Genomic DNA, 25,193 nt, shown 5'->3' with positions numbered 1-25,193 from the left:
GTAGACAGTCACTGCGAGTGTAGGCAGTCAGTGTGGGTGTCAGAGGTCAGTGTGGGTTTGGGAGGTCAGTGTGGGTGTAGGAGGTCAGTGTGGGTGTAGGAGGTCAGTGAGGGTGTAGGAGGTCAGTGCGGGTGTAGGAGGTCAGTGCGAGTGTACAAAGTCAATGCAGGTATAGGAAGTCAGTACGAGTGTACACAGTCAATGTGGGTATCAACAGTCACTGCGGGTATACATATCAGTGCGAGTGTACACAGTCAATGTGGTATCGACAGTCACTGCGGGTATACACATCAGTGCGAATGTACACAGTCAAAGCGGGTTTAGGCAGTCACTGCAGGTGTACATATCAGTCCGAGTTTACAGTCATTGCGAATGTACAGTCACTTTGAGTGTACAGAGTAACTGGCTGTACAGAGTCACTATAGGTGTAGACAGTCACTGTAGGTGTAGCCAGTCAGTGCAAATATATGCAGTCAATGTGAGTATGCACGGTTATTGCAAATCTACACAGTCGCTGCAAGTATACAGTCACCACATGTGCCGAGTCACTGAGTGTACAGTCACTGAGAGTGTGCACAGTCACCAAGTGTACACATTCACTGAGGTGTCCACAGTCAGCAATTTTAAACAGTCACTGTGAATATACACGGCTACTTCAGGTATATACCGTCACTGCAGGTAAGTATGGTCATTACAACCATCACTGCGCATGTGCATGGTCACTGAATGTCCATTGTCACTGCGGGTGTAGACAGTCATTGTGGATGTAGATGGTCACTGCAGGTATACACAGTCACTGCAGGTGTACATAGTCAGTGCGATGTGCGAGTCTACACCGTGACTGTGAGTGTACACACTCAATGCAAGTCTATACAGTCACTGCAAGCATACATGGCTATTGTGAGCATACATGGTCACTGAGCATACGCGGTAACTGCAAGAGTACATGGTCAATGCGAGTTTGCTCTCACTTGTACAAAACGATTCAAATAATGTGTAAAATGGTTTGGATAACTGGAAAATGACATTAGCTTGAAATGATTAGGTGCATAGTCGGTGGGGGGGGGGGGGGGGCGGTGATTGTGCTCATGATAAGATGACAGGTATTGGAGGTGAAGCAGATCAACAAGAGGGGTGCAGAAATCAATTTTCCCAACAAGATTCTGCTGTTGAAACATCACTGGGTTAATGAAGCATTTTACAGCTTGGTCCATTTCATGCCATGTACGCACACCTTTTACTCTCCTTTCATTTGTGTTGTTGCTTTTTAGATGTTTTTCGCTGTGATAACAGTCTGCAGTTTTTCTGGAAGCTCTACACTATCACACCTCTCCACAGGTGCCACCTGACCAGCTCCATGTTTCTAGAATTTTCTGTTTGCCTTTCAGATTTCTGACATCTGCAGTTTGGTTTTTTGCTGTGTCTCAGTTTAATAATCCTTATTATTGTCACAGGTGGGTTTACATTATAATAATAATCTTTATTGTCACAAGTATGCTTACATTAACACTGCAATGAAGTCACTGTGAAAATCCCTTAGTCGCCACGGGTACACGGAGAGAGAATTCAGAATGTCCAATTCACCGAATAAGCACATCTTTTGGGACTCGTGGGAGGAAACTGGAACGCCGGAGGAAACCCACGCAGACACGGGGAGAACGTGCAGACTCCGCAAAGACAGTGACCCATGCCGGGAATCGAACCTGGGACTCTGGTGCTGTGAAGCAACAGTGCTAACCATTGTGCTACCATTTCAGACAAGGGCTTCCCAGGCATTCAGTGAGGAAACCTGACTACACTTTACATTGTACCATGTGCAGGCTGCCAGTGCCTCAGCTCTCAGATTGTTTACTTCGAATCTGCCAGAGGTGGCTAAATATGAATTGTTTCTGAAATTACGCGCAAGTATATTCTAGAACTATTTGTACTTGATTTAAATACAGCAGCGAATCCCACAGAACAGCAATGTAATAATCACAAATCAGCCCCAAGTTGCCATGATAAAATCCAGCTGCCTTTTTTTTTACCTCTTGCAGATCCGAAGCTCCGATGACAAGTACTTGCTGGAAGGGGGAAGGAGGCGGACGTTATAAATGATGGCTGAGAATGGTAGCAGACCCTCAGATGTTCTGTTACCAGCTCTCAGCAATCATCGGCCAGAACCTCAATCACACATGTAAATCTTTGAATGAACACAAAGGGCAAAAGGCTCAGCTTCTCCCTGTCTCTGGCATTTCAGTCTGCAATCTGATTCTGAACAGCTCCCTCACTGCCAACACCTTTTCCCTTCCAGTAACAGCCTTTCACTGATTAAACTTTTCATTATGAGACTGGTCAACTGAGGTAAATAATCCAGATCTCATTATTTCCAACTGGAAAGCAGAATTTTAGGCCAATCACTTCTAGTGTAATGCAGCCTGAAGAACAATTAAACATTTCACGTAAAATTAAACCACATTAAGAGTGGTAGTCAGAAAGAGTGTGACACATGGAAAGTCTCTAAGTATTTCACATTCAGTGGATTATTGTTGAAGACTTGTACATAACAAAGTTCCACAAACAGTAAATGAATGAGTAAGTCATTTGTTTTTGGTCGTGGTGCTTCAGGGAGAAGTCTTGTCCAGGGCAGAACGCTCCTCATTTTATTTGATTTGTGTCATGTTGTCTATGTGAACAGAGAGACAGGGGTCGGGATTCTCCGAGCCAAAATTGCGATGGATGCCGGGGTGGAGAATGGGCGTTGACGCCGAAATCCAGCGCGGCGCCGCTCCCACGATTCTCCGGTCCACGGAGATTTGCCGCGAATCGCGCACGCGCAGTCTACGTGGCGTGGGTAGGGAGCCATTGACAGAGGCCCCCGCAGCGATTCTGCAAGGACAACTGGCCGAGTTCACGATGGCATGGTTCTAACCACGTTTTGCCTGTCGGGAACGGCCGCCCTGGTGGGGGGCAGGGGGATACTTCACTGGGGGGGGGCCTCACAGGCGACCAGGCAAGCGATCGGGAGGCACCGATCCGCGGCCGTGCGCAATCTCGGGGGTGACCTACATTCCTGGAGCTGCTCTGCGGGCTGAGTCCGCCATGTCGCATGCGCGGACTCCCGATGGAACTGCAGGGCCCCATATCCTCAGCTAGAGCTGCGAAAAGCACTCCGGGGCTTTCTAGCCCCCTGCAAATTGGAGAATCACTCTGGACTTTCCTAAGGAAAGTGAAACACCCGCCTTTTGATGCTGGCGTGGGGACATAGCCCCATTATTGGAGAATCCCGCCCTTGGTGTTAGTTTAACATCAAAGCAAAAATTCAGGGCCTACAACAGGGCAACACTCTGTCTGGAATTTTACACTTCACCCTGCAAACCCCATCCCAGGAGCAGGCTGGGAGGCAGGGCTGGGGGGAGAGGTGGTTGGTGGCAGCAGGTTGGAGCTTGTCGCCTTCCCGCCAGCATTGGCATTTTGCCAGTGGTGTGGCACTTGCCTATTCTTAGGTCCACCGAGGGTCTTAAGTGGTCAATTAATAGCCACTTAAGAGTCTCTTCCTGACATCACCACTGTTTTGCCAGTGGCAGATGGGCAGTTTGCTCCCTGCTGAAGCTACCCAGTCGAACAGATTTCAGGGGGTGATTTTCTGGCTGGCCGGCGGGTTCACTGCCTGCATGTAAAATCCTGGCCCTTCAATGCAGCAGTCTCTCTGTTCACATGGACAACACAAATCAAATAAAATGAGTTTACTTGTTTTATATTCAAGCCAATGATTGTCCACAATTTATAATTCTGTAGCAAGAAAACTGACAATTCAGTCCAACTGGCTGTTGTAAAGTTGTAAAAACAGTGAACAGCCTATTCTTCCACAAATGTCCTATCATTTCCCCAATCCGCAGTGTCCTGGAAACGGAATCTTCTGTTTCAAAGGATAATGGAGTAAAAAGTGTGAATACTGTTTAACACTACAGGAGCCTACATTATTTAAACTCACCGTTTCTTCTCACAGAGAACTGATTGGAAGGGTGTCATGTGAGTCGATGGGGTCAAGGTGGTGCTAGGGTGACACATCTGGCAATGGACTTTTGAAGTGTCAACCCCCTATGGCTGGTTCTGTAATCCGATACCTGAAGTACACAGGGCCACTTCCAAGCCTTTCCTAATGATTGGCCTGCCAGCTTGGCTTGCTATAGAACCCGGAGGGTAGACCTGTCATGGGGGGAGGGGGCTGGGATTTTTCTCCCTCAGCTCCAAAATCAAACCGAAAGGCCAACTCTCTAATTGGTAGGCTGATGCTAGCTGGACACGCAGAAAGCACAGCTCAGTGATGTTAAAGCACAGGGGGCGGGATTCTCCACTCCCACGCCGAAGTGGCCGCGCCGTCGTGAACGCCATCGAGGTTCACGATGGCGCGAAACGGCCCCGATCCCGACCGATTCAGGCCCTGACAATGGGCTAGGATCGGGGGCGCGTCATCTACACATGCCAGGCCTTGTCGCCCATGTAAAAGCGGCGCCGCATAGATGACGCGGCCAGCGCCGCATAACTGGCGTCATCCGCGCATGCGCGGGTTGGCCGGCGCTAACCCACGCATGCGTGGTTGCCGTACTCTCTAAGTCCGCCCCGCAAGAAGATGGCGGACGGATCTTGTGGGGCCACGGAAGGAAGGCGGTCCTCCTTCAGAGAGGATGGCACATTTAAGGTACCCCCGGTGCAGGATCACCCCTCCCCTCCCCCCCCCCCGCAGGCCGCCCCCCCCCCCCTCCCAGCGTTCACGCACCTTTCACGACGGCAACGACCAGGTGTGGATGGCGCTGGGGGGTACCCGCCGTTTTGGCCTGGCCGCTCGGCCCAGCCGGGCCTGAGAATAGCGGGGGTGCCGGAGAATCGCCATGTTGGGTGTCTCCGGCGATTCTCCGGCCTGCGGCCCGTGGAACTCGACGGGGCCGTTCCCGCCGCTTGGGAGAATCGTGGAAGGGCGTCAGACCGGCATCCCGGGACACTTTGGCGGCCCAGGCGATTCTCCCAACCGGCGCGGGAGTGGAGAATCTCGCCCAGGGTTTTAGCTGATTGAGTTTTTTCAGTAGCCCCACACAAACCTGAAGGACTTTCACATTGATGGAAGGAAGGATACTGTTGCCTTCAAACGCGCGCAACAAAGGTTTAAATAAATTGATTTCTGAAATTAAGGAGTTGTCCGCTGAGGGGAGATGGAATTCTCTGGAGTTTAGAAAAATAATTGGTGATCTCATTGAAACCTGTCAAATCTTGAGAGGACATGACAGGTAGATGGTAAGAGGCTGTTTCCCTCCGGTTTGAAATGGGTTTCTATGGGTGGCACCCAAATATCCCAGCCATTGATAATTTGGGGCAAAATTGGCAGTCTCACCATCTACCTGTCGAGTCCTCTCAGTATTTGACCGGTTTCAATGAGATCACCAATTATTTTTCTAATCCTGCTGAACCCCTTCCCCAGTCCACTCCAGCCAACTTTACCCTCATTCCTTTATAATTACCCTTATTTAAGTTTAACACAGTTGTTTCTGATCCACGTTTCTCATTCTCAAGTTGAATGCTAAATTGTACCATGTTATGGTCATTGCTTCTGAGGGGATCTTTTATTCTGCAATTGTTTATTAAATCTCTCATTACAAATAACCAAATCCAAAATAGACTGGTCCCTGGTTGGATCCACAACATATTGTTCAGGGAAACTATCTCGAATACACTCGATGAATTCTTCCTCATGGCTACATTGGCCAATTTGATTTTCCTAATCTACATGAAGGTTATTGTCATCCATGATTAAAACACTGCCTTTTTTAAATGCCTTTATTATCTCTCCCCTCAAAAATCTATAGCCAATGGGTGCGATCTTCCGGCCTCGTTACACTCACGCTCAAGCGTAACGAGGCCGGTGAATAGCTGGAGAGGGGAAAAACGAGAACCGCAGCAGGTGGCAAACAGTTTGCGATGCAACCGGCCTGCCCCCTTCGGCAAATTCGGAATCTCGCCATAGCGTGGCGAGAAACCAATTATCAGCACTTAAGCCCATTTCCATATAATTATTGAGAGCCATCTGTCATCCAATGGCCTCCTGTCATTCACCGGCCTCCCAGCAATTGCTCACGCATGCTCCGATTAGCACTCCTTTTTAAAAACGTGAACCTGACGGAAGGGCTTCTCTGAAGAGCCGAGGAGGTGAGTAGCCATCTTTTCTCACAGGCAAAGAGCCTAGGGGCATTGGGCTTGCTGCCTCTGTGCTCACTGGGGAATGAGGGAACCTCGGCTGTGCGTGGGGGACCCTCCGCAGGGATGGGTCAGCATGGGAGGGTAGGGGGCACGCTGGGGGGGGGGTGCAATGGCTCGATGCACCAACTTGCCAATCCCTGGGTTGTGTATACCCGTTCCAGGTGCAACCCTTGTCCCTGCCCATCTGCCCCCAAACCACCCATAACCCCCACTGGCTGCTGAGGCCTCTGACCGTGCGGCTGAAGGCTATTGCCAATAGGGAATTGGCAATTATGGTTAACTGCGCACTTCACACAACCCATGTGTATTCCCGTGGGTGGGCGGGCCATGTAGCATGCAGGAGTCATTACCTGGCATCCCAAGCAGACCATGATTCCTGGACAGTATACCTGAACACTGTGGGAGGTAACACGCAGCAGCCAACATCCGAACAACCAGGAGATGGGGCACAGCTCCAGTGACATGTCTACGGCCGGAGGCTGGGTGAGTACCATGGGGAGGGGGCAAGCACCCGGTCCGTGTGGTGTGAGCAGGTGTCTGGGGTACAGGGTCTGGGACCCGGTGAGGAAGGCCCGTTGCGGCCTGGGGTATGTGGGGGGGGGGGGGAGGGTGTTCTGAGTGGGGTAGTGGAGGGGGGGAATCAATGCGGGAATGGAGGGTCCCAGGGTGCGATCCAATGCTGTTAATCGGTCTAACATTTTCTCCCAATGCCTGACAGATATTGAACACTATGGCAGGGCTGTTGGATGCAGAAATTGCCCTCGTGATGCTGGTGCTAAGCGATGCAGCCAGACGCCGGAGAAGGCGGCAGCTGCAGCGTCCGCAGATGCTCGAGGCAGAGGGATATGTGCCAGACCCCGCCCCACACCCTGAGGTCCTGGCTACCCATCTGGTTCGGGAGGGACCCAGAGGGGGAGTCCCGCGATGGCCCAGGTTGTACAGGCACCGCTGGTCATTCGAACAAATGACGGACAGCGCGTGCCGCAGGAGGCTCCGCCTCAACAAGAAGACGATGCGACTCCTGTGCCATATCCTTGCGAACTTGGCACCACATGGAGAAGGAGGACACCCTCTCCCGGTGGCCTTCAAGGTCACTGCAGCCCTGTACTTTTATGCCATGGGACCATTCCAGGTGGGGACCTGTGTGGTGTCTCACAGGCCACAGCCCAAAAATGCATCCGACAGTCACGAATACCCTGTATGCCCGGGTAGAAGACTACATCGTTTTTGACATGGGCTAGGCCAAACAGGATGCCCAGGCAGCAGGTTTATCCACCATTGCTTGGATGCCGCAGGTCCAGGGAGTCATAGATGCACGCATGTTACCCTGTGCTCATCGGGCCATCATGGGGTGCCCTATGTTAATCGAAAGGGGTTCCACTTCCTGAACATACAGCTCGTGTGCGACCACCAGATGCCGATAATGCACGTGTGCCCGCTTCCCGGGGAGTGTGCACGACAGCTACATCCTGGGGCAGTCGGTCATCCCTGCCCTCTTCGAGGAGCAACCTAGGATGGACGACTGGCTCTTGGAGGATAAGGGATATCCGCTGAGGACCTGGCTAATGACACCAGTACGGAGGCCGGAGATTGAAGTGTAGACCAGCTACAACGGGGCCGATGCAGCCACCTGGGCTGTCATTGAGCAGAGCATCAGACTCAAGATGCGGTTCTGATGTCTCGACCACTCCACAGGTGCACTCCAGTACACCGCCCGGAGGGTCGCCCGCTTTGTTGTGGTCTGCTGTGTCCTCCTCAACCTCGCACAGCAGCGGGGTGACGAGCTGGAAGTTGGTGACGAGGAACATGTGGCCACCTCAGAGAAGGAGGAAGGGGAGGAGGAGGAGGGGGACGGGGATGAGGATGATGATGAGCGCTGCACCAGCAGGGACTGGGGGACGAGCCTGGGGAGGAACCTGAGGCCAAGCCGGAGACATCAGGACAGGCGGCGGCGGTGAGGGGCCGGCAAGACCGGAGGGTCAGCGAGGCCTACAAACTGGCCTGATTCATCAAGGATATGGCCTGGTCCTTTTTCGCATTCTTACCCACCTGCCACCCCCATTTACCACCTCCATAGGGTATGTGTCACATCATTTCAGGGTGCTGGGACTACGTCAGCACTGTCAGTGGGTCACTGTCGAGGGCAGGAGGGTGATGTCAATTTCAGCGGGGGCAGTGCGGAAGTGATTGCTGGGAGGTAAGTCTGTCCTTTAAAAACACTTGTCTTTGCAGGGGCAGGCCAGTCGATTTCGGCGGGAGAAGAGCTGGTGAGTCAATTTCAGCGGGGGCAGTGCGGAAGTGATTGCTGGGAGGTAAGTCTGTCCTTTAAAAACACTTACCTGGTCCCGTTTTCGGTCCCTCTTTTCTGTTTTTAAAAATATTTTAGTATTTAAGGCGGGAACAGGAAGTTCGACCCGCGGACTTCTGGGAAGACCCTCACCAATAAATTCTGGTGGAGAGGAAACCCGAGACACTACACGTGTAGTGTTTCCCACCCGCCCTCCTCCTCTAACCTAATAATAAGACCCATTGGTGTGAGGTAAGTACCATATTTTATTATTAACACTAAGAAGGTAAGTAAGTGATTTTTACTCATTTTTACTGTTGTACCTTTTTCAAATTGTGTGTGTGTCGGGGGGAAACTGAAGTGACATCACAGAAAAGCTGTGGCCTGAGTGGCTGGTTGGGATTCTACACTAAATTTAAAAAAATTGAGCATTGGTAACTAATTAAACATAATTACTTAATTATAATTTAGAGGGATATCTAAGCCAGAGATCGGAGAGTACTATATTTAGCTTTCGCATTTCTATTAGAAATCTAGTGCTAAGAAACAGATAGTTAACAGTAACTTTGAAATTTAAAAAAATATATATATTCCAAAAAAAAATTTAAATTTTAATTTTAATTAATTGACGCAATGTCAGTTAGAGGGGTGCTGTGCTCTGACTGTGAGATGTGGTAGGTCCGGGAGGCTTCCAGCGTCCCGGATGGCTTCATCTGCAGAAAGTGCACCCAACTGGAGCACCTCACAGACCGCATGGTTCGGTTGGAGCAGCAATTGGATGCACTTAGGAGCATGCAGGTGGCAGAAAGCGTCATAGATCGCAGTTATGTAAATGTGGTCACACCCAAGGTGCAGGCAGAGAAATGGGTGACCACCAGAAAGGGCAGGCAGTCAGTGCAGGAATCCCCTGTGGTTGTCCCCCTCTCGAACAGATATACCCCTTTGGATACTGTCGGGGGGGATAGCCTATCAGGGGAAAACAGCAGTAGCCAGAGCAGTGGCACCACGGCTGTCTCTGATGTTCAGAAGGGAGGGTCAAAGTGCAGAAGAGTAATAGTAATAGGGGACTCTATAGTCAGGGGCACAGATAGGCGCTTCTGTGGACGTGAAAGAAACTCCAGGATGGTATGTTGCCTCCCTGGTGCCAGGGTCCAGGATGTCTCTGAACAGGTAGAGGGCATCCTGAAGGGGGAGGGCAAACAGGCAGAGGTCGTTGTACATATTGGTACTAACGACATAGGCAGGAAGGGGCATGAGGTCCTGCAGCAGGAGTTCAGGGAGCTAGGCAGAAAGTTAAAAGACAGGACCTCTAGGGTTGTAATTTTGGGATTACTCCCTGTGCCACGTGCCAGTGAGGCTAGAAATAGGAAGATAGAGCAGCTAAACACGTGGCTAAACAGCTGGTGTAGGAGGGAGGGTTTCCATTATCTGGACCACTGGGAGCTCTTCCGGGGCAGGTGTGACCTGTATAAGAAGGACGGGTTGCATCTAAACCGGAGAGGCATAAATATCCTGGCCGCGAGGTTTGCTAGTGTCACACGGGAGGGTTTAAACTAGTATGGCAGGGGGGTGGGCACGGGAGCAATAGGTCAGAAGGTGAGAGCATTGAGGGAGAACTAGGGAATAGGGACAGTGTGGCTCTGAGGCAGAGCAGACAGGGAGAAGTTGCTGAACACAGCGGGTCTGGTGGCCTGAAGTGCATATGTTTTAATGCAAGAAGTATTACGGGTAAGGCAGATAAATTTAGAGCTTGGATTAGTACTTGGAACTATGATGTTGTTGCCATTACAGAGACCTGGTTGAGGGAAGGGCAGGATTGGCAGCTAAACGTTCCAGGATTTAGATGTTTCAGGCGGGATAGAGGGGGATGTAAAAGGGGAGGCGGAGTTGCGCTACTGGTTCGGGAGAATATCACAGCTGTACTGTGAGAGGACACCTCAGAGGGCAGTGAGGCTTATTGGGTAGAGATCAGGAATAAGAAGGGTGCAGTCACAATGTTGGGGGTTTACTACAGGCCTCCCAACAGCCAGCGGGAGATAGAGGAGCAGATAGGTAGACAGATTTTGGAAAAGAGTAAAAACAACAGGGTTGTGGTGATGGGAGACTTCAACTTCCCCAATATTGACTGGGACTCACATGGTGCGAGAGGCTTAGACGGGGCGGAGTTTGTAAAGAGCATCCAGGAGGGCTTCTTAAAACAATATGTAGACAGTCCAACTAGGGAAGGGGTGGTACTGGACCTGGTATTGAGGAATGAGCCCGGCCAGGTGGTAGATGTTTCAGTAGGGGAGCATTTCGGTAACCGTGACCACAATTCAGTAAGTTTTAAAGTACTGGTGGACAAGGATAAGAGTGGTCCTAGGATGAATGTGCTAAATTGGGGGAAGGCTAATTATAACAATATTAGGCGGGAACTGAAGAACATAGATTGGGGGGCGGATGTTTGAGGGCAAATCAACACCTGACATGTGGGAGGCTTTCAAGTGGCAGTTGAAAGGAATTCAGGACCGGCATGTTCCTGTGAGGAAGAAGGATAAATACGGCAATTTTCGGGAACCTTGGATGACGAGAGATATTGTAGGCCTCGTCAAAAAGAAAAAGGAGGCATTTGTCAGGGCTAAAAGGCTGGGAACAGACGAAGCCTGCTTGGAATATAAGGAAAGTAGGAAGGAACTTAAGCAAGGAGTCAGGAGGGCTAGAAGGGGTCACGAAAAGTCATTGGCAAATAGGGTTAAGGAAAATCCCAAGGCTTTTTACACGTACATAAAAAGCAAGAGGGTAGCCAGGGAAAGGGTTGGCCCACTGAAGGATAGGCAAGGGAATCTATGTGTGGAGCCAGAGGAAATGGGCGAGGTACGAAATGAATACTTTGCATCAGTATTCACCAAAGAGAAGAAATTGGTAGATGTTGAGTCTGGAGAAGGGTGTGTAGATAGCCTGGGTCACATTGAGATCCAAAAAGACGAGGTGTTGGGTGTCTTAAAAAATATTAAGGTAGATAAGTCCCCGGGGCCTGATGGGATCTACCCCAGAATACTGAAGGAGGCTGGAGAGGAAATTGCTGAGGCCTTGACAGATATCTTTGGATCCTCGCTGTCTTCAGGGGATGTCCCGGAGGACTGGAGAATAGCCAATGTTGTTCCTCTGTTTAAGAAGGGTAGCAAGGATAATCCCGGGAACTACAGGCCGGTGAGCCTTACTTCAGTGGTAGGGAAATTACTGGAGAGAATTCTTCGAGACAGGATCTACTCCCATTTGGAAGCAAATGGACGTATTAGTGAGAGGCAGCACGGTTTTGTGAAGGGGAGGTCGTGTCTCACTAACTTGATAGAGTTTTTCGAGGAGGTCACTAAGATGATTGATGCAGGTAGGGCAGTGGATGTTGTCTATATGGACTTCAGTAAGGCCTTTGACAAGATCCCTCATGGTAGACTAGTACAAAAGGTGAAGTCACACGGGATCAGGGGTGAGCTGGCAAGGTGGATACAGAACTGGCTAGGCCATAGAAGGCAGAGAGTAGCAATGGAAGGATGCTTTTCTAATTGGAGGGCTGTGACCAGTGGTGTTCCACAGGGATCAGTGCTGGGACCTTTGCTCTTTGTAGTATATATAAATGATTTGGAGGAAAATGTAACTGGTCTGATTAGTAAGTTTGCAGACGACACAAAGGTTGGTGGAATTGCGGATAGCGATGAGGACTGTCGGAGGATATAGCAGGATTTAGATTGTTTGGAGACTTGGGCGGAGAGATGGCAGATGGAGTTTAATCCGGACAAATGTGAGGTAATGCATTTTGGAAGGTCTAATGCAGGTAGGGAATATACAGTGAATGGTAGAACCCTCAAGAGTATTGAAAGTCAAAGAGATCTAGGAGTACAGGTCCACAGGTCATTGAAAGGGGCAACACAGGTGGAGAAGGTAGTCAAGAAGGCATACGGCATGCTTGCCTTCATTGGCCGGGGCATTGAGTATAAGAATTGGCAAGTCATGTTGCAGCTGTATAGAACCTTAGTTAGGCCACACTTGGAGTATAGTGTTCAATTCTGGTCGCCACACTACCAGAAGGATGTGCAGGCTTTAGAGAGGGTGCAGAAGAGATTTACCAGAATGTTGCCTGGTATGGAGGGCATTAGCTATGAGGAGCGGTTGAATAAACTCTGTTTGTTCTCACTGGAACGAAGGAGGTTGAGGGGAGACCTGAAAGAGGTATACAAAATTATGAGGGGCATAGACAGAGTGGATAGTCAGAGGCTTTTCCCCAGGGTAGAGGGGTCAATTACTAGGGGGCATAGGTTTAAGGTGAGAGGGGCAAGGTTTAGAGTAGATGTACGAGGCAAGTTTTTTACGCAGAGGGTAGTGGGTGCCTGGAACTCGCTACCGGAGGAGGTGGTGGAAGCAGGGACGATAGTGACATTTAAGGGGCATCTTGACAAATACATGAATAGGATGGGAATAGAGGGATACGGACCCAGGAAGTGTAGAAGATTGTAGTTTAGTCGGGCAGCATGGTCGGCACGGGCTTGGAGGGCCGAAGGGCCTGCTCCTGTGCTGTACATTTCTTTGTTCTTTGTTTGTTCTTTGATGATAACCCGGCGAGAGCTGGGCGCTGGTGCTCCTCAATCTATGCCATAATCTGACCCCTGCTTGTCTGCTGAGTTCTCTCTCACACCCATCAGCTGCACGCGGCAATGCATTGTGGATGAAAGTGACAGAGGCGCCCTACTGGTTGTGGACAAGGGTGTTTATTGGTCAATATATGCCCTCACTCTCCCACTGGTGCATCCCCCACCTACCCCTCCAACCCCCCCCACCCTGCATTTCTCCCTCTCCCCCTACCTACCCAGTCACCCCCTCCCCTGGTGCCCTCAGTTATCCTCGATGTGCTTTGCCCTCCTAGCTCTACCAGTACCTTTAGTTGTGTCCCCAGGATGCACATCAATGGTGGAGGCAGCCAGCTGCCTACCTCGTCCCAGGCTTTGTGGCTCACCCTCCGGGACCTTTGGGGGAACAGGACATCCCTCCTGCCCTCCACTGCATCCAGGGCAGCAACCCCGAACCTTGGAGCCAGTCTCCTCGGCGCCACTATTGCGGGCGGGATGGGATTGGCTGAGCAAGTGAAGCCTAAGTGCTGCTCGACGTTGTTAGCGGGGGGCTGGCGAGTGCCGTCCCGGTGAATCAGCTGGCAAGCCGGCATTCGGGGCACGAAGGCCATGAGGCCCCGTAAAATTAACTAATTAACGTTGAATAGTGTTGCCAGTCACGCTGGGCCAAGCGCTGGGAACTCGCGGCAATTCCCGCCTGCTACAGCACTTGGAAACTTTTCCAGAGAATCACACCCAATGTCTTTGTCAATTACCACTCCACCACAATAGTTCTAAGTCTGTGTCATCTGCAAATGTTGGAATTGTACCCCCATACAGTGCCTTATTTTAATGTAAATTAATCATTAATATAAATTAAGAAAAGCAGTGGTCCTATAGTACTGAGGTATACCTTCCTCCAGTCCAAGAAACAATGATCCACCACTGCTCTGCTTCAGTCATTCAGCCGACTTTGTATCCATGCTTTCAGTGTTCCATTTAATTGTTTATAAGCCTGTAATGAGGCACTTTATCAAAAGCCTTTTGGAAGTCGATGTACACCACATCAACCACATTAGCCTCATTAACCCTCTCATCAACAAACCTAATTAGAAAAACAATCAAATTAGTTGAACACAATTTTCCTTTAGTAAATCCATGCTGGCTTTCCTCAATTAAACCACATTTATATGACGGTCAATTTTATCCTGAATTATTGTTACATTTAAATGGATTGTAATGTTACTGCCGTGCTTATTGTTTAACCCTTTTCTTTGAAAAGGGTATAACAGTTATAATTCCCCACCTGGCCCCACTCCTGTATCTAAGAAGGATTGGAAGATTATGATAATGCCTCCACAACTTCCACCCTTGCTTCCCTCAGTATCCTCAGATGCATCTGATCTGGTCCTGACTTATTAACTTTTCACTTTATTCATTTATGGAATGTGGATGTCATTGGCTAAGCCAACATTTGCTGCCCATCCCTAGTTGCCCTTGAGAAGGTGATGATGAGTCGCCTTCTTGAACCGCTGCAGTCCATGTGGTGTAGGTACACCCACTGTGCTGTTAGGGAGGGAGTTCCAGGATTTTGACCCAGCAACAGTGAAGGAACGGTGATGTATTTCTAAGTTAGGATACTGAGTGACTTGGAGGGGTACTTCCAGGTGGTGGTGTTCCCCTTTATCTGCTGTCCTTGTCCTTTCTAGATAGTAGTGGTCGTGGATTTGGAAGATTCTGTCTAAGGAATTTTGATGAGTTCCTGCAATGCATCTTGTAGATAGTAGGCACTGCTGCCACTGCTTGTTGATGGTGGAGGAATTGAATGTTTGTGGAAACAGTATCAATCAAGCGGCCTGCTTTATGTCCTGGATGGTGTTGAGTTTGTTCAATGTTGCTGGAGCTGTACTCACCCAGGCAAGTGGAGAGTATTCCATCACTCTTGACTTGTGCCTTGTAGTACAGTGAGCCTATCTAATACCTTCTCTTTATCAGTTGTTAGCCTACTGGGTGTCTCAATTGCCTCCTCTGTCACTGTGACTTTGACAGCACCTTTCTTCTTGGTAAAAACTGATGCAAAATACTCATTTAGTACTTCAACTATGTCCTCTGCCTCTGTGTAAACCCTTGTTTGTCCATAATTGGCCTCACTCCTCCTTCCACCATTTTCTTACTAGTTATTAGGCTATAGACAACATTTGGATTTCCTCTCTTGCTATCACTTGCAATGATTTCTCCTTCTTCCGCTGCATGTTATCTCTATTGTCCTCCAGAGATCTATCTGTGGCCTTCCCGATTTTTTTCATCGACCAGCTCCCCCTTGACAAAGCACAGCGTTAGTTTTCACGTGATTGTTGATCTATTTCACCACCGCCTCTCTCAAATCCTCTATTATTGCTAAATTAACCTCTCTTGCATTACCATCAAGTTGGGGGATCAAACCAGGTTCAATGAAGAGTGCAGGAGAGCACGTCAGGATCAACACTAGGTATACTTACGTGAGCCTGGTGAAACTACAACTCAGGACTAAATGCCAAACAGCAGAAGCTGCAAGTGATAAGCGGTGCTAAGCAATCCCGCAACCAATGGATCACATCAAAGCTCTGCAGCCTTGCCACTACCAGTCGTGAATGACAGTTGAACAACTCACTGCAGGAGGAGGTTTTACAAATACCCCTTCCTCAATGATCAAGGAGCCCAGCACATTAGTGCTTGCAACCACCTTCAGCCAGAAATGCCAAGTTAATAATCCATCTTGACCTCCTCCTGAGGTTCTCAGCATTACAGTTACCATTCTTCAGCCAATTTGATTCACTCCATGTGATATCAGGATACGACTGAAGGCACAAGATACTGCAAAGGTTGCTTCCTCACTACCAACTCCATACATCACCCTGCCAACTGTCTGAAACTAAACCAAACTGTTTGCAACTTTGGTATCATATTTGATCTTGAAATGAGCTTCCAATCACATATTTCTATCTTCATAATGTTCAACTGCATCCCTGTCTCAGCTTATTTGCTGCTCGGCCATGCCTTTCTTACATCTGGATTTGACTATTCCAATGCTCTCCTGGCTCACACCTTCCAAATTCTACTCTCTACAAACTTGAGGTCTGCTAAAATCCTGCTGCCCATTTTCAAGTTCTGTTCATCCGCTATACAACTCATGACTTTTATTCAAGCAGCACCTTGATTTTAAAATTCTTGCCCTATTTTTCCCATGGACTGGCCCCTTCCAATTTTATAATCTCCTCCAGCCCCACAATGCTCTGGGTCTGGGATATCCTCGCTCATCTAATTCTAGCCTCTTGAACTTTATTTCCTCCATCACTGATGGCCTTCAACTGCCTGGACCCTAAGTTCTGGAGTTCTCTATCTAAACCTCTCTACCTCTCTTGCTTCTTTTAAGATGCTCCTTATTTTTGATAAAGCTTAAGGCCTCCTTCCCTGTTAGTGCTTTTGTGGCTTGGTATCTACTTCCACTTTCTCATGTTTCTGTGGAGCTCCTTGGTACAATTCATTATGTGAACAGTTCTCTATAAATATCTTATTATTAATTGGCTCTAAATTTGGGACATCCTGAGGGCATCAGTCACTGTATAAATGCATGTTTTTCTTTTATCTATTCCCTTAACTCTAAGCTGATCCGTCTTCCTCCCTGGTGCACATTTGGTGCCAATTTTCTGCAAGTAGTTTTGTTGATTGTTGCAGAGCCAGAAGGATTCCATTCTGGAACTGTGGAAGGAAGTCGACATTTGGGTTTTCAGGAATACTGACTTCAGGGAGGCGAATGGCCAGCAATCTTATCACAGTCATCAGAAGATATAAGATTTCCTCTCAGGTCTGACGGCCTTTTACGTTGGTATGTGCTGTACCTTCGCCAATTCGATAAAAGTATCCAGCCTGCAACTTTCAGATATTCACCCTGAATTCATTACACTCCATTGATGGATGTCTGTCTCTTTACATGGAATAGATTAGAATATAATTATTAGGTTGAACAGCTATGGTTACTCTTTATGTACTTAGTGTAATGAATTGTACTGTAAAACTAGTTAATGAGTTGGGAAAGCCTGTGTTTTTTAATGCTCCTGTAAAACACTCAAATTGCGGTTGCTGAGGAAAAGATTAATCATAGTCCTACCCCTGATTACAGTCTTCCCAGCCACCACACACCTCTTCCGAAGAAGTCATATTGGATTCAAAGCACTAACTCTGTTTCTCTCTGCCCAGTTGTTGTCAGACATGCTCCATTTTCCCAGCACTTTCTGTTTTTAATTGCAGAAACTGAGCTTGTATTCCCTGTAATATTAAGAGGTGATTTGATTGAGGGTTTTAGGAATGTGAAAAGAACAGTGCAGCTGGAGTGGAATCTTTTCCACCAGTGGGGAGACTCGGAGATCGGGACACCCAGGACTTTATGGCCCCACCACGATGGATGTAATGGGCCATTTAAATTGCCATTTACTTTGGCGGAATCCATAACACCTGCAGGGTGGGAGGGGCCATTAAATCCCGGCCAAAATCTTAAAACCAGAGTCCCAATGCACTATTCAACCGGAGAGCAAGTTAATTATCCTTAGTATCCTGGCCAATATTTATCCCACAACCAATATAAGACCATAAGATATAAGAGCAGAATTAGGCCATTCGGCCCATCGAGTCTGCTCCACCATTCGACCATGGTTGGTCCGTTTCTGTCTGAGGGCAATGAAAGTCATCGCCCGTCCCTTCGGAATATCACACAACTTATTTTTGCCACCACATTACTATGCTTGCTATTCGCATATTGGCAGCTACATTTCCTTAATTGCAATAGTAATCATATTTCTTGGCTGTAAAGTGCTGTGGAGGGTGCTGTATAAATTCAAGTCAATGTGTCCTGGCCAATGAATGCTTGGTTGCTGTGTCTTTGGTCATTATGGCACCATGGTGGCACAGTGGTTAGTGCTGCTGCCTCACAGCGCCAGGGACCCAAGGTTCAATCTGGCCTTGGTTGTGGAATCTGCACGTTCTCCCCATGTCTGTGTGCATTGCCTCCGGGTGCTACGGTTTCCTCTGACAGTCCAAAGATGTGCAGGTTAGGTGGGGTTATGGGGACAGTGTGGGGCAATGGGCCTTGATGGGGTGCCCTTTCAGAGGGCCGGTGCAGATTCCATGGGCCGAATGGCCTCCTTCTGCAGTGGAGGAATTCTATGGTCATTGTATCCCAGCTGGTCACTGTGTCCCTGGACTCATATCACCCCTGCTGTCAGTCACACTAAACCCAGTGTGCACAGGGCTGCTGCTGTATGTCCTTGTCTGCCCAAACTTTACAACTATCCCAATGTCGGCCAGCCAGCGGAGGCTCTCTGCAGCAGTAATACTTGCGGCTGTGTGAGACTAACTTGTAACTGGACCAGTCCCGGGCGACCTCTCGCAATTCCTGTTTCAGGAAGGTTGGGATCCGGTAGGACGTGATGTAAATTACTCAGGGCTGTTAAATAGGTGGAGTCCACTCACTGTCCCTGACACTCCAGCCCCGAGGAACTGAAGATCTGCACTGAGTGAGTAGCAGGCAGCGGCGTGTAAAGGACTGAGAGCTGAGAGCAGGGAATCTGGCCGCTGAAGAACCCTGTACTAAATCTCAAGGTTCTCAAGGTAAATGCTGGCTGTTATTCTATTCAGTATTTCTGTGGAATTGCCACAGAATCGACGTTACATTTGAAATGTCTGATTCTGAAACATCTTTACGGGTGTTTGGATGTGTCAGTGTATGTGCCTGACATACACTGGTATGTGTTTGGTGTTGTCAGTGAGAACTCGTAATTCTGAGCAAGATCATTCGTGCTTCAGTTCCTACAAATCTCTTTGATTTTCTGTGGGGGCGGGTGCTTCCGTGCATTGTGTCCCAGGGTGTGTACCTAGCACTGGGTAACAATCTGCACGGGTTGGTCACTGTGCACAATAGTCACTGTGAACAAATGCATTGGGCACTGCAACATCTGTATCAAACCCCGTGAAGATCACTCGACACGGTCAGTCATTGCGTGCAACATTGTACAGCAAGAAGAGTGTGTGTACCAATGAATGCTCATACCAGAATCCACAGGAAAGTGCATGAATCATTGTGAAAAGTTTTCTTAATGCGTACACAATCTCAATCATTATGCACAGCAATGTATCAATAACTAATGTGTATCATTCTTGTGTGACACAAGAATGTGCATCGTTTATTGTGCACACATTGTTGAATCATTGTGCACAGCAGACTGTGTTAATCGCTGTGTACAAGTGTATATCAGAAACTGTGTACAAAATTCAATATTAGTCAGTGTGTACATTGCAGCATGTGTCAGTAACTCCACACCAGTGTATAGCACAATAGTGCGGGCATCACTCTTCATCTTAACACCATTCATTTCACCTGGTAGATCAGTGCCCACCTCATAGAGACCCTGTATTATAGAAATCACATTAATGACATTTTAAACATTCAACCATTGTTAAACTGCATTTTGTGTTGGGAAATGAAACAAGGTGGTGTGACCTGTCAGACTTTTAAGTTTAATTTTGATATAACTATGTACAGGCATCCTCTGACTTATGGCACAATTGGTTCGCAAAAAACAAGTTGTAAGTCGAAATATCAGGAATCAGAGAACTGGTTTTCAACAGGAACAATATTATGAATGGGGGATTGGTCCCTGAACCAAGGCTCGATGTCCTATTTTCATTGAATAGTGAAAGGCTTTTGAGATCTTTTGCTTCATTATAATTGCCTTACAATAGTGTATTTCCCATGATATAATCGTGCTTATACTTCCAAAAACACTTCTGTACTGCATCTGAGAAGTCATTTGCCCTTCCTGCGGATGAAAGGTGCAACATAATAATCAGTAAAGACAAAATTTGTTTGCTGGCATGGCATCATAAAGTTGAAACCAACATTGCAAAGTCAAAACAGGGTGTCAATTTCTAAATGTCCTAAGTGGAGTTCATTGTAACTCGAATGTCGCAAGGTTGAGGACTGCCTGTATTGAAAATTAAGAGAAATTCACTCAGAAAAATATATAAATGGCAATGGGAGTAAACTAGGTTAGCGTTTCCCTTCACTGGGGAATGTAAAAGGATCCAACATTTAACAGACACTTGCTTCTTGTGATTTTATGCAGATCTTGAAGATGAATTATTACCCCGAGGCAATGGCTGGAAGCTGCAGCTCCTGCCCTCCACCTTACAGGGGCTTAATGGTAAGTTGTACAGACAGCCAGGCATTTGGAGCCTTGAGAGAGGCAGGAAATGGTAAAATTGCACAACCTAAGCAGAGGTACAAGCAAAAGGAAACATTACTCATCCTGTAATAGCCCCAACATGGTCCCCCGTCAATTATTCTCTCAAATGGGTGGTGGGGGTGGGGGGGGGGCGGCGGGGGGAGAGACGAGCTTACAATCTCCCAACATATCAATAGAATGTCCATTAGGTCTGACAAAAAAGAAACTCCGAAAGAGAAAAACTTGTGTTTAGCTGTAATGTTGTGTTAAAGGACCAACAAAGTCAAGTATGCATAGCCATGTTCGATCTATTGACTGAATTTGGGGATTGAACAACTTACTCTATAACAAATAGATTTGGCAGTTTGACAAAGCTTTGCCAAAGGGACATCCAGACTCAAAACCTTAGCTCTATTCTCTCTCCCCACAGGCACTGTGTGACCTGCTGAGATTGTCCAGCATTTTCTGTTTTTGTTTCAGATTCCAGCATCCCCAACAATTTGCATTTATCTTGGAAATTTGACTATTTTGCACTTGTATTACAAATGTAAAACAGGGGCCTAAAGGTCCAATATTGGCTTCTGTGCTCTTATTCAGGTCCAGAATTGTGATACGTGTCATTTTGGGAAATGCAACCAATGTGGATGCAAATAGAGCCCAGCTGCCTGACTGAGACATGCTTTGCTAGATTTGCTTGTGCGTGGCCACGGCATACTCCATGCATGCTGTAGTTAGTTTCTCCGACTGCTTGGCACTCAAATGAACAGTCCTTAAATTGGTCACTAAATATTATTGTGCAAAATAGAAATGTGAACACTTAGTAATTTGTGGCTGCTGTTGATAATCTTCACACATTCCCCACATCCTCCACCTCTCCTAACACCCTTGGCCAGTTTTTAAACTGACTGATCTTCGTGGCCCCTGAGACCATCGATCTGTTCTATGGCGACAACTGAAACTCTCAAATTCTTTGATCCTCCATTCACTACCATGTTGATTTCTTCGATCACTCCCACAACACCATCTTTTGATGATCTGTTTCTGCAAAAAAAATCACAGCCTCTCATCCTGACCATTCCCTCTGATACAGCCTCCAACTACACTTCCTTAAGGCCAACGCATACAGTCTTGATGGGTGAATGGCTTATCTGTTCATAGCCAGATCTAGCTGGGCGACATCAAGTTCTTGCAGCCTACCTTACTTCAGAACTATCAACTACACTGATGTTTATTTTGGAGAACAAAGGTAACCCTCACCCCATCCCAACTTCATTTTTCCACCTCCCATTCCTTTCATCCTCAACTTTATAAACAAGTGTTAGAAGTTCAAGGACTTTTGTTGTTGCCACGTAGAGATCATTCAGCTGCCTCTGCTGCTTCCTTCCTTTCCCTTTGCAATCCAAGCCAAACTTCTCCACACGTGGACCCTCTGTAGTGTATTGCTTTCTTTCATGGGATGTGGGCATCACTGGAAAGGCTAGCATTTGCCCTTAACTGGGTGGCTTGCCTGGCCATTTCAGAGGGCAGTGAGGGTTTGTAATCACATGTAGTCCAGAATGGGCTAGGGCGGCAGATTTCCTTCCCTAAAGGACATTAGTGTACTACGATGGCGGTCTAGTCACTATTTACTGAGGCTCACCTCAATTCCAGATTTATTCACTGAATTTACATTCCACTATTCAGTTATGGTGATGCGATTTAAACCCATGTCTCCACAGCGCGAGCCTTCGTCTCTGGATTGTCAGTGTAGGGACATTGCCGCTACACCATCATTTCCCCTGTGCTTCATCCCAAATATCTGACTCTAGTTCCTCCCTCAACAGCATTGGTCGTGAACCTCTAGGAATTGATGCATTAAAATGGCCACATCTCTTTCTTTCACCACTGGCTTTATTTTTTTTCCCTGAAGGATGTACGCAGGTTCAGCATTTGACATGCCCACATGTATAACACTGTACTTATCCAAAGTAAACAGAGTTTACCAATCTTGACCCAAGTCCTCAGAAAATCTAGATCTACGTGTAGCAATCAAGCATCTTCTCAAGTTCCACTTCTCTCATAACTGATCTTGGAGTTTGTGGTGGTATGTATTAGGGGTAGTACGGTACCTGTGAAGCCAAGAGGCTATTGGCTGACAGGTCCCGGGTCCTGGTTGGATCTGCCGCCTGATGGCTCCGCCCAGAATGGCGGAGTATAAGAGCCCGAATTCTCCCAGCAGCCGCATTCTGTAACTGAGCTGCTGGGGAACAAGTCTTGCTTAATAAAGCCTTGATTGACTTAATCACTTCTCGACTTGAGTGAGTAATTGTTGCGCTACAATTTATTAAGCAAGCTTAAAAAGACTATGGAGCTCCGGATCGCCCCAGAGTGTCTGCGAATCAGCCCCCATGCAGCAAACTCGGCGGCCGTGTTTAAACACTGGCTAGCATGTTTCGAAGGTTACCTTCGAACGGCCCCCGGCTGGACCATGGAAGATTAGAAAATGCAGGACCTGCATTCCAGGGTGAGCCCGGAGATCTACACGCTCATCGAAGACGTGGAGGATTTCCCGACGGCGCTCGCCATGCTGAAAGGAGTCTACATTCGGCCCATAAACCAGGTCTAGGCACGCCACCAACTCGCGATGAGACGGCAAATCCCCGGAGAATCGCTCAACGAGTTCTACAGCGCATTGTTAATTTTGGGAAGGAACTGCAACTGCCCGTCGGTGAGCGCAAATGAGCACACGGAGCTCCTAATCAGGGATGCTTTCGTGGCAGGTATGACTTCTTATCAAATTCGCCAAAGACTGTTAGAGAGAGACTCGTTAGGACTCACAGAGGCACGGGCCCTTGCGGCCTCCCTCGACTTGGCCTCACAAAATGCCCGCGCCAAGGCCCTGACCGCGCGGCAGCCCCTTGGGCTCCATGGACCGCCGTTGCGACCGACTCCCCGGCACACCCCCCCCCCCCCCCCCGCAAGCCTGCGCAGCTAGAGCACCAGACCATCCCGGTGGGCCCTGCTGCTATTTTTGCGGGCAGGCGAAACACCCCCGGCAGCGCTGCCCGGCCCGCTCAGCTATTTGTAAGAGCTGCGGCAAAAAGGGGCATTACGCCGCCATTTTGGGTCCAGTACACCACGCGGGGAGGATGGACGCCACCATCTTGTGAGCCCCCCGGCCACGTGCGATCCATGGGGCGGCCATTTTGTCCACCCCCGACCGCGTGCGATCCATGGACGCCGCCATCTTGGCTGATAGCCAAGGACCCCAGCATAGACGGCTCCATGGGGTCGGAAGAAAGCGCCACGATGCAACAACCAAGACTGGCTTCGGTGACCCAGGACCAATCGCGGCCCCGGACGCTCCAAACGGCAACAACAACGGTGCTGGTCAACGGGTACGAGACGCCATGCCTAATCGACTCTGGGAGCATGGAAAGTTTTATCCACCCGGATATGGTAAGACGCTGTTTTCTTTCCATTCGTCCGAGCCCCCAAAAGATTTTCCTGGCAGCGGGATCCCATTCCGTAGTGATCAAAGGGTTCTGCATCGCGTACCTAACAGTGCAAGGGAGGGAGTTTAAGAATTATAGGCTTTATGTCCTTCCCCAACTCTGCGCTCCCACCCTCTTAGGGTTAGATTTCCAGTGTAACCTCCAGAGCCTAACCTTCCAATTCGGCGGCCCAATACCCCCACTCACTCTCTGCAGCCTCGCAACCCTCAAGGTTGAACCGCCTTCCTTGTTTGCGAACCTCACCCCGGATTGCAAACCCGTCGCCACTAGGAGCAGACGATGCCCAGGATCGGATGTTTATCCGGTCTGAAGTACAGCGGCTGCTGAAGGAAGGCATAATCCAGGCTAGCAATAGTCCCTGGAGAGCCCAGGTGGTAGTTGTGAAGACCGGGCTGAAGCAGAGGATGGTCGTAGACTATAGTCAGACCATCAATAGGTACACGCAGCTCGATGCGTACCCTCTCCCCCGCATATCCGACATGGTCAATCGGATTGCACAGTACAAGGTCTTTTCCACCGTGGACCTCAAGACCGCATACCACCAGCTCCCCATCCGCCCGAGTGACCGCAAGTACACGGCCTTCGAGGCAGACGGGCAGCTCTACCATTTTTTAAGGGTCCCATTTGGCATCACGAACGGAGTCTCAGTCTTCCAACGGGAGATGGACCGAATGGTTGACCAGCACAGTTTGCGGGCCACGTTCTCATACCTCGACAATGTAACCATCTGCGGCCATGACCAGCAGGACCACGACGCCAACCTCCGCAAATTCCTCCAGACCGCTAATGCCCTGAACCTCACCTATAACGAGGAAAAATGCGTTTTTAGCACCAACCGACTGGCCATCCTGGGAAATGTAGTGCGCAATGGAGTGATAGGCCCCGACCCCGAATGCATGCGCCCCCTTATGGAATTTCCCCTCCCCCACTGCTCCAAATCCCTGAAACGCTGCCTGGGCTTCTTTTCGTATTACGCCCAGTGGGTTCCCCAGTACGCAGACAAGGCCCGCCCGTTAATCCAATCCACTACCTTCCCCCTGTCGACAGAGGCCCGCCAGGCCTTCAGCCGCATCAAAGCAGATATTGCAAAGGCCATGATGCACGCAATCGACGAGTTCCCTTCCAAGTCGAGAGCGACGCATCCGATGTAGCTCTGGCGGCCACTCTCAACCTTTGAACGCCTCAGTTTGGATTTCAAAGGCCCCCTCCCCTCCACCGACCGCAACGCTTACTTCCTAAACGTGGTGGACGAGTACTCCCATTTCCCCAGCGGCCACAGTCATTAAAGCCCTCGGCACCATCTTTACACTGTTCGGTTTCCCCGCGTACATCCATTGCGACAGGG

The 25,193-nt window shown here is 48.8% G+C and overlaps 1 protein-coding gene across 2 annotated transcripts in view; it reads left to right on the top strand.

The window, feature by feature from the left end:
• Nucleotides 1-18,485: 18,485 nt before the first annotated feature.
• The window catches only part of ets1 (v-ets avian erythroblastosis virus E26 oncogene homolog 1), a 158,760-nt gene continuing 152,052 nt past the window's right edge, over nucleotides 18,486-25,193 (top strand). Inside the window, exons 1-2 of one of the 2 annotated variants that reach the window (XM_072486808.1) lie at nucleotides 18,486-18,741; nucleotides 20,256-20,333. In XM_072486808.1, the coding sequence (XP_072342909.1) occupies nucleotides 20,265-20,333 (69 nt within the window). In that variant the 5' untranslated portion in view covers nucleotides 18,486-18,741; nucleotides 20,256-20,264. The remainder of the gene's footprint in view (nucleotides 18,742-20,255; nucleotides 20,334-25,193) is intronic. The other variant, XM_072486807.1, reaches the window with a different exon arrangement.

Source organism: Scyliorhinus torazame, chromosome 21 (assembly GCF_047496885.1).
Source record: "Scyliorhinus torazame isolate Kashiwa2021f chromosome 21, sScyTor2.1, whole genome shotgun sequence".
In the NCBI taxonomy this organism is placed as follows: domain Eukaryota; kingdom Metazoa; phylum Chordata; class Chondrichthyes; order Carcharhiniformes; family Scyliorhinidae; genus Scyliorhinus; species Scyliorhinus torazame.
Note: the sequence above shows the minus strand (reverse complement) of the source record. Positions and strands in the feature narration are given on the sequence as shown.